Below are 10,617 nucleotides of genomic sequence, written 5' to 3' on the forward strand. Positions count from 1 at the left end.
CGCGCGGATGTGCTGTGCATACATGGCTGCGTAGCCAATAGCACACCAAATGATATATAATAGCCGATATCATGCCGACAATATGGCACACGTCGCAGAGTTTATTGTTCTCCGAGTGTTTGCCCTGTCAAACAAATCAGCGTTCGCGGAGTTAATTGCTCTCCGACTGTTTCCCTGAAGTTTACGAAGGTTGGAGTTAACAACGGCAAACAGTGTTTAACAGTCAACAGACAGCGCCAAGGAGGGAAAGGTACCCAGTTCTCTACATGAAAGGTTAAATAAAGTTGTGTGGCGACAGTCACCTCAAAGCCAAACAGAATGCACTGCGCGCGGATTTGCTGTGCCTGCATGGCTGAAGCCATAGGTGCGTATAGTCAATAAATAGCACCCAAACATAATGTAAATATGTAGGCTAAGGCAGGCATATCGTCACAACTTTCGCGGAGTTAATTGTTCTCCGAGTGTTTCTCTCGCCTGTTGAAGTTTGTAGCCCACGGAGGGAGGGAAAAATAGCCTAATAACGGTGAACAGTGTTGGCTATCAATGATGAACAGACAGCGCCAATGAGGGAACGGTATCCAGTTCACTACATTTAAGGTTAATGAAAGCTTGTGTTTGACAGTGATACCAAATCGTTCTCAAAGGCCAAGGTGCCCCCGTAGTCATATCATTCACTCTAGGCTATATTATGGATTGATATTAATAGCTGCGCTATTTAATATTGTGGCAAAACAATTATGTGATGAAAGGCATAATGCTTCCAATCATCAAAATGTTTATAACAACACAATGAATGAACAATGACACCAGGCTACAGTATAGCGATGGGATACAATATTTTCCAAATTAGGGCCTATAGCCTATGGCATGACCAATCACATTTGCCAATCACACAATGGCAGGTGAACTAATATGAGAGACTTTTTTTAAATATATTTTTTATATCTGAATGTTTAATGTGAAATAATCTATTTATTTATTTTTGTATGCTACTAGACACCTAGGCCTACATTTCCTTCGGGATTAGGCGTAATACATGTTACTCTACTCTACTCTACTCTACCAAAGCTAACCAGGTGAAGTGACATAAGCCTTAGCTAATAAAAGAGACACATCATTTGGTTAAAATTGAATGTTCACTTCTCTGAACACTGTACGCCTAGCCTATAAATAGCTTAGGCATGCATGGATTACACCACGACATGTCACAAATATTACAACCAAATTCAGCTTCCTTGGCGGAGGTTTGCACTCTCTGGGTGCATTTCTAGTTGTCTATGAAATCAGGAAACCATAACAAATCATTGCAGCAGTTGAACATGCCCAGTATGTCGTGCACATCTATGTCACACGGTTTAACACGCCCAGTGTGTACGTCACACTTACTGACATTACCCCACTTCCAATACATTACATTACATTACATTATGTTACACTAGTGTGGACAATAACCCTACCCTTGGAGTATAACGGCATGACTAAAAGCAAACAACGCCAGTACCCTTACAAAGCATATGGTCGAGCGCAGGGGCTCTCAAAATGGGTGGCCATTTCCACGGGTTCCATGAAATTTTTGTTTTACAATGTAGTAAATAATAAAACGAAAGTTTTGATAACACTTGTGAATAGGGTTAGGGTGTTAGGGTGCCATTAATAAACAAGACTTAAAACACTCTGGAAAACTCACAGCATCTGTTGTAAGTAAGGCTTTATACAGTAACAAACACCCCATCTTGGGAAAGCAGATTTATACTGTGCACTTTGCCACTAATATTATTGTTGAACAGTTGTAAAACAACGAATCAAGATGTCTTAAATGTAGGCCTAATGGTTACATAATAATGGTTACAATCTGCTCATATAAATAATTTTTGTTATGATGACAGATTTTAATAGCGTCACTTTAAACAACAAAGGGATGGAAAGTATAAAACAAAACACACATACAAACACGTATACTTTAACATAACACCCACATTACATTATCTAATGAATGTGTTTAATATGATTGATTCTACACCGTAAGACAGACATAGACACTAGTGCTAGACTATTGTGTATTAACCCCTTAAGGCGCGGCTTTATAAATTCATTGTTACCAATATGGTAATGACCAAGTCGTGGTGCATTACTAAAGGGCCTATGTTGTGTCATAGTATTGTAGTGTTATGATAGTTACATTTCAATGTCTATTACAGCGTGGCACTGGAGGTACACCGCGCATTAAGGGGCTACCTAAGTGTGTATCCAGCCTCCTCTTCATCATCCTCTCCCTCCTTTTACTTTCTTCTTCTTCTTCTTCTTCTTCTTCATCATCATCCTCTCCCTCCTTTTACTTCCTTCTTCTTCTTCTTCTTCTTCTATTCCCTCGTTATCCTCTCCTTTCTTCTCTCCTCATCCTCTCTCTTCATCCTCTCTCCTCTTTTTCTCTCAGGGCAGTACCTCTTCAAAACTCCGAAGCCGTATCCTGCTCAGCTCTATTCCCTGCTGCTGCAGGAACTCCCTGAACTGAAAACACACAGTAAGGCAAGAAGGCCATTTCATTGGTAGCCTATATAGTGCATTTCATACACAGATGCAGATCAATGTGCTTGATAAAAAAATAAAAGTAAAGGAATAAAAAGAAAGAATGAAAATAGAAAATTAAGCATTAGGCTACTCAATTAGAATCAAAGGATTTTAAAACATTACAATCAAAAGTCGATTATTTGGAGTTGTTAAGACAAAGGTTGAGTGTACAACACTGAACTAGAGAAAAGATGTCATCTCCTTGTCGGCATAGATGGCCCATCCAGTTAGTGAGAGCAGTGTGTTGAAGGAGCATCGTCACCAGCACCAACATTAGTCCTGTGTTACTCACTGACCACCCGCTACAGACAGCACCAATAGTAGCAATAGTAGTCCTGACGTACTGTTCACCAGCTACAGACAGCAGTAGTGCTGCTTCAGGACTTCCGCACACCGGCTCCGACAAAGTGCTGAGCACTGCTACGCAAAAGTTTGATTCCATTGTTTTCAATAGAACCACGCACACTGGCGCAGATGTCCGCGGACATTCGCAGATGTCAGATAGCGATTAGAGACGAGTTCTATTTTGTCGGCACCACCCATTGACTATCAATGCTATGTTCGTGTGAAATTTGGTTTGGGGGTCGGAATTGTGTCGGAAGCGAAATTGCTCCGCAGTGCTGTCGGAGCCGGTGTGCTGAAGCCCTTACTCACTGACCACCAACTGCAGACAGCAGTAGTCCTGACCCTTACAGGAATTAACCATGGTTTTCATGTTTTTTGGGGTCATGGTTCGTGACTATGGTCCAGCACACATGGTTTGAATATGGTTTAATGATGATTTACTGTTAAAACTAACCATGATTAGGCTAGTTACCACATTCATATTCATAATTATTCATTACATTACACTTCATAACATCTCACATAACACATGTGTACATCCCAGTCCCTGGAGCAGTGTGGGGTTAGGTGCCTTGGCACTTCAGTCATGGATGAAGATTTAGGCAGAGCTGAGGCCATTACACCACGACTGCCCATAAGTAGTTTTTCTGTGGTTTTCAGGGTTTTGTTTGAGGTAACAACAAAAAAACAAAGTTCGTGACCTGGTTTAATGATGGTTTATGACAACTATACTACAAATGTATAACCATGGTTACACCATAGTCACAAATTATGGTTTTCGTGTTTACCCAAAAAAACATGAAATAAATTGGTTCAGAGTACTGCAGCAGTAGTCATCAAGTGAAGAGAAAATCCAAAGTGCTCAGGGAAATGTTGAGAAAACATCTTGTATGTGTGTATATGTGTATACATATACGCTTTGCAGGCCATGACATACCCAGGATTAAATGAAGAAATTGATTTTAGTCCTTATTTGTAATGACTTCTCAGTTTATAAGTGGTTTTCTAGTATTGGTAGCTGTCCTGATCTAAGCCTGTTGCCACCTAGTGGGTCTTTATGTATTTTCTTTTGTTTGTATATATTTTTTCCCCTCTACCTGGCCATTCACTGGCTTGTGACACCTGTGTGGCCATCTAGTGGCTCCTGCATGTAATGTTTACCTGGGAAATTGTTCATGTGACTTCCTACCTGTGCTGGGCAGGTGTATATCATTAGGAATTCCTGTTTGAGCAGTACCCTGAAGAAGGCTTGCGCCGCTACGCATGGCTCTCTGCTCCCATGTTTTTAAACTTAATAGCCATGTTTCAATAAAGGCTTTGTAATATTTTTGCACAAGAAGAGTGCCTTGGACTCCCTTTTTTGACAAGATACCACAGCAGTAGTTCTGCTCTCCTCACTGACCACCAGCCACAGATAACAGTAGTCCTGATTTCCTCACCTGGGGTAGGACCTGCTCCTCAACTTCAGTCTCATTCAGACGCTCAGCAGACGACAATGTCAAACTCATTCCCATCGCTATGGGGGATAGAGAGAACACATAGTGTAACTTACAATAAATAATAACCAACTTATAGAAATGCAAGCCCAGTCTCTTGAACAAGACATACAGTACTACAGGTCAAAGGTCGTTCTCTTACACTTTATGATGTTCCTTGTTAAGTGAATCCAAAGCACTCACGTCTAAGTCAAGGTAGTAGAGTTATTTGACCCCTTAAGGCGCGGCTTTATAAATTCATTGTTACCAATATGGTTATGACTAGAGATGTACAGGATCCAAGATCCGGTTCCGGATCCGGCAGGATAATAGGGGGTTTTCAGACTATCCGGATCCGGTTCCAGGATCCAGGATCCGGTAGCCGAGGCTTTTAAGTCAAAATAGTTTGAGCCAACGTGATAAAAAGGGCCCACGTGTGTGAGTAGGCTATGTGTTTCAACCCTTTCGTAGGATCCGGTATCCGGTTCCGGATCCGGCAGGATCTTAAGCAGTGGATCCGGTATCCGGCAGGATCTGAAAAATCCGGATCCGGTGCATCTCTAGTAATGACCAAGTCGTGGTGCATTACTAAAGGGCCTGTGTTGTGTCATAGTATTGTAGTGTTATGGTAGTTACATTTCAATGTCTATTACAGCGTGCCGCTGGAGGTACGCCGCGCATTAAGGGGCTACAAACCCTTTATTCTACATTGGGGTATACAGACATAAAAAACGCCAACCAGTGGTGTAGTCTACTTTTTTTATGGTGGGTAAACTGTATATTTAAGCATTTTTTGAGGTGGGTATACAATATGTATTTGTGCTATTTTAATAATGGATCAATCAATTTTAGGTGGGTCTACTGAAATCCCTGAATTTTTTGAGGCATGGTTAAAACTCAGGTGGGTAACACTGGTACATAAATACACACTGAGGAAGCACAAGGGTATGTGCATATATATGATGAACACACACACACACACACACACACACACACACACACACACACACACACACACACACACACACACACACACACACACACACACACTTACTCTTTTGAGGGGGAAGGGCACCTCTAGAGCTAAAATCTGTGGAAAAGTTTAAACGTGCACACGTGTTTTAGATTCTGACAAGACATGTCATTGTAACAAAATGCTCAATAGTAAATACAATATACTACTACTACTACTACTACTACAATAACTACTACTGCTATTGCTACTCCTACTCCTCCTCCTACTACTACTATTGCTACTGCTACTACAACTACTACTACTACTACTACTACTACTACTACTACTACTACTACCACTAGGCCTACTACTGCTGCTGCCACTACTACTACTACAACTACTACAACTGCTACTGCTACTACTACTAGGCCTACTACTACTACTACTACGGATGAATCCCATTACACCCCTTAGCCCTACGCCGATCCCCTTTGCCTCCGTTTTGCGCGTCCACGTGTAGGCGTAGTGGCATCCCGATTCACGTTCAGACAGATGGGTAGGGGTTCGGCGAAGGGGTTTTATCCCCTCCGCGTGGAGATTTTCCAACACCTCACTCCATGGATGGAGGGCTTCGACAGATTTCCCTGAATGCATTGCGATTGCATTTAAAATGGGCGGCAAACAGCCGCATCCACGACAGCACACGAGATTAAGTATTTTCGTCGCAATTGTCGGTTTTAAAGGGACACTGTGCAGGAAATGGTCAAAAAAGGTAATGCAACTATGCTGCTCATTGAAACTGGGTTGGCTATCACTAAATTTGATATTTACATGAAAGTTTACAAAGTAATAAACAAATATTTTCTAGTATGGTCCAAGTAGAGTCATTTTTACAGCTAAAAATGGCTATTTTTGGAAATTCAAAATGGCGGACCATGGAGAAGATCCCCCTTTTCATGTATGAAAAGTGCAATTTTTCCAGTCATAATGAATAATTAGAATTTGATGGTGGCCGAAGTATTCATGAAAAAGGTAACATTAGTGAATGGGCAACATGAATTCTGGAAATAAACAACTACAAATCTCACACATTGTCCCTTTAAAGTGGTAATAATTATTCCATTGTACTAAGTTTAACATTGTCCTAATGTGTGATGGCCCTTTTCTCCGTGAAACGCACATGAAAAAAAAATCGCTATTAACGTCAACCTAATGCATGGAATTAGTGACAGCTGTGAGTGTCATTCCGTGATTGTTGAAGGGGCATCCCAATCCATAGGGGTTGCGTTTCAAGCCCTACACCTTGCGGCTTTGTTTGAAAGCACGAGGGGCAAGAGGAAGGCAAAGGGGTATGGGTGGAGATTAGTAATGGAAAGTCCCTACTACTACTACTACTACTACTACTACTACTTCTGCTGCTACTACTAGGCCTACTACTACTGCTGCTACTATTACTGCTACTACTACTACTAGCCTACTACTACTGCTACTACTAGGCCTACTACTACTGCTGCTACTATTACTGCTACTACTACTACTACTCCTACTCCTAACAACAACAACAACAACAATAATAATAATAATAATGTGAATATGAACGTGAGTATGCATGTGGGTGTGAGTGCTAATGTGAATATGAATCGGAGTAGGAATAGGGCCTACTATGTGAATTCATTCAATTTCACCTGCACAATATGCACCACAATAGTGCACAGGATCCTCCAGCTTGTACACTGTGTAGTTTCCAGGACAGGTTTTGACTTGGATGTTGGGCAGCGGGTAGGAGGGGTGGCAGCAGAACCCATTATAGCTGGGACACGCCTGCCTGGTGACAACGCCCTCTTCTGGGCTGGGGTGGGATCCGTTCATCCAGATGGTACCAGCCGTGCCGCAGCGAAATGGCTGCACACAGCTCGTAGGCATCCGGACACTGTAGTTCTGGTGGACAAGCAGGTACCAGCCCTGCCAGTGGCCCCCACCGTCACACCTGAGGCTGAAGATGTTGCCGACGACCTCAGTGGACCTCCAGGTGTCGTTCAGGATCGTGTAGTTGTAACAGGGGTCACTCTCCTGGGCTGACACACCTGTAGCTTGATAGGCACTCAGAACTAATGGGGCGGTGATGAGGACGCACGCACGCACGCACACAAGCACGAATGCAACCACATGCACACACACACACACACACACACACACACACACACACACACACACACACACACACACACACACACACACACACACACACACACACACACACACACACACACACACACCCACAGAGAGAGCACAAATTGAATCATGTTCCAACAATTTGCCAAAAAAAGATAACAAATGCACAAAGACAAAATATGAGTTAACATGAGTTGAAATGGCAAGTCTAATCAGTGAATCTTGCAAGGCAAGCATTGCAGTCACTTTGAACAGATGGCCCCACTGGCCGGCGCGTTCACTCATTACTAAAAACACTCAACTATATCATAACAAAATTGCAGTGACATTACCGGTAGCCTTAAAGGGGTATGCCACTATTTTGGGGCTTAGTACAGTTAAAATCGTTGGCCAGGGTTTATAAAGGTGGTAAAGTGTCTTATTTTTCATGTAAGCCGTTGTCTTGCTTTAAGATAAGTTAAAAGAGGGAGCATGTCGCTAAGCTAGTGAAAGTCAATGGATCCGTGTAGCATGCTACATGCTACAGTGATCCATTGACTTTCACTAGCTTAGCTACATACTCCTTCTTTTAGCTTGTCTTAAAGCAAGACGCTTAGCATGAAAAATAAGACACTTTACCACCTTTATAAACCCTGGCCAATGATTTTAACTGTATTAAGCCCCAAAATAGTGGCATACCCCTTTAAGTAACAAATTAAGACTTGGTTTACAGTGAATCATTTAAAGCTAAAATGGTCTTTTCAGCGAATCCTTCAGTTAACAGGCCAGGCTCTGTCAGTGAATACTTAACAGTTAAAGCAGCAAGACAGCAAGAAAAGTCAGTTCTTATACAGTACTGTGTTAAAATAGCAATTCTTACTGATGGCCACCAGAGGGAGAAAGAGAGGCAGCTGGCTCTTCATGATCATCATCATAGTCAACTTCTCTGGTCAACAAAACACCCACACCTTACAAAACATACATCAGTCATACATTTTTCAACATATAATTTCATTTAAATGGACTGGCCATAAAAATGACCCTTTACTGTTTTCCTCTTCTGATCTGGTCTTTTTGACAACATTCTCTAAAGTAGACTGGTGATCACATGACAAATATTGAAGGTCAATGGGTCAATTAACTTAAATTGTGAATGCACATACAACTAAATGTATTTGATGTATACTCCTGAAGGGCATAAGTTCTGCTGTAAAGTACTGTATACTCATTGGTTCAGAAAGATGCAGTTCAAAGGTCATCAAGTGTATATGGTCACATTTGGGTTTGTTTGCAACTCACGCAAGCACACATGTAGGCAGGCAGGCAGGCGCACACAGGTGCACTCACACACACACACACACACACACACACACACACACACACACACACACACACACACACACACACACACACACACACACACACACACACACACACACACACACACACACACACACACAATGTGGCAAGTGTGCTTTAACAAGCCACTCTCACTTTAGTGTGATGTGTGTGATAAGACCGGTGTTGGTATTTGTTTCACAACACTATCACCCCCGTCCCCCCATCCCTGTGTGTCTTTAACGTTCCTCGCTGTTGAACAGTTTGATTGATAACAGCACCAACAGGTTTAGCACCCATGTCAGAGCTCTGTTCACAACACTTTCTTTCACCAGAAAGGTGATGTTGTATATCACAAAAAAAAACACTTGTGTCACAAGTTTTGTCACATGGCCCAATAGAATAGCGAAATGAAAAACACTTTATTATGCTGCATGATTATGGGGAAAAAATATCATCACAATTATTTGGATCAGTAATCATGATTATTCAACAATAAAGAACTGGATTTTGTGCAAAATGTTATTTAAAATCACAAAATTAAACCAAACCAAGAATGTATACACAGCAACGAAAGTCATTATTTCTCTATGGAGGGCACGTGACCAGCGCTACCAAAGCGAATTCGCCAGGAGCGAAGCTTCTTGAGCGACCAGAGTGAATTTTGACGATTAAACTCAAGCTAATCGTAGGCAAATTCGCTATGACGCGGTCGGGCGAAAACCAATTGAAACAGTCACATCTCCGAATGTCCCAGGCTGTCAAGTGTGATTAATGTGATTACCTGAATCAAACATGTCAATGCTACGACTGGAGCGAATACAGCGAATTCAAGGCGAAACTTCTGCTACCCACGCTACCAGGCAGCGTAGATCGCGCTTGGTCTGGACACGGCATAAGGGATTAACCAAATAAAACAGAAATATGCCAAATCCAATAGCGTGAAGCTTTTGTAGCCCTACATATTTTTAGCCAGTAACACTATGCCAACATGTTCTGGATTCAACAACACCAGAAAATATTGACCACTGTGCAATTGATTGTCTTCTTTTTTTAATCATTGTGGCAAAAATATTGGTTTTCATTTAATTTTGATTAATTGTGCAGCCTTACTTAATAAATAATAAATGATAGTCTACTCTATAATAGGCCTATTGTATAAAGCGGTCACCCTCACCTGCGTGAAGATCTGCTGCTCTCTGAACACCTTGCTATGCAACTCTGGCATAAGCATCAAAATAGCCTACTTCTACAAACACAGGCGCAACTCATCTGTGAGTGTGTGTGTGTGTGTGTGTGTGTGTGTGTGTGTGTGTGTGTGTGTGTGTGTGTGTGTGTGTGTGTGTGTGTGTGTGTGTGTGTGTGTGTGTGTGTGTGTGTGTGTGTGTGTGTGTATTTGCTGTTGAACTGGTTCATAACTCTCTCACAAAAACTTCCAGAAAAAAAAGAATTCCATACATCCTCTTCCTTGTGATAGGTGGTAGCCATGGCAACCAAAGTCTCTGATCACATCTTCTCAGCTCACTGGGCCCTTTGTTCTCGGTGTGTTACCGGGGTAATACCCTACTTCTACTATTCACCTTGGTGTGAGCTGTCTGTCTGTCTGTCTGTCTGTCTGTCTGTCTGTCTGTCTGTCTGTCTGTCTGTCTGTCTGTCTGTCTGAATGGATGTGTGGCTGTCATATCTGTTTGTTTGCTGTGTTGTGCAAAGCAGATCCACTTCAGACATTTTTCAGGAACGATGGGCAACGGCTCTCTAAGTCAGACAATGTTGGGTCAAGGTTAA

The 10,617-nt window shown here is 42.0% G+C and overlaps 1 protein-coding gene across 1 annotated transcript; it reads right to left on the reverse strand.

Moving 5' to 3' along the window:
- Positions 1–2,345: 2,345 nt before the first annotated feature.
- Positions 2,346–8,458, reverse strand: LOC134462772 (uromodulin-like). The gene is made up of 5 exons (XM_063215977.1): positions 8,375–8,458; positions 7,029–7,451; positions 5,443–5,478; positions 4,353–4,429; positions 2,346–2,508 (listed from the first exon to the last, which is right to left on the reverse strand). Exons 1-5 carry the CDS (start codon positions 8,427–8,429, stop codon positions 2,431–2,433), a joined length of 669 nt encoding a protein of 222 aa, XP_063072047.1. The 5' UTR covers positions 8,430–8,458; the 3' UTR covers positions 2,346–2,430.
- Between the last annotated feature and the right edge of the window lie 2,159 nt (positions 8,459–10,617).

The sequence above is a fragment of the Engraulis encrasicolus genome, chromosome 2 (assembly GCF_034702125.1).
Source record: "Engraulis encrasicolus isolate BLACKSEA-1 chromosome 2, IST_EnEncr_1.0, whole genome shotgun sequence".
Taxonomy (NCBI): Eukaryota; Metazoa; Chordata; class Actinopteri; order Clupeiformes; family Engraulidae; genus Engraulis; species Engraulis encrasicolus.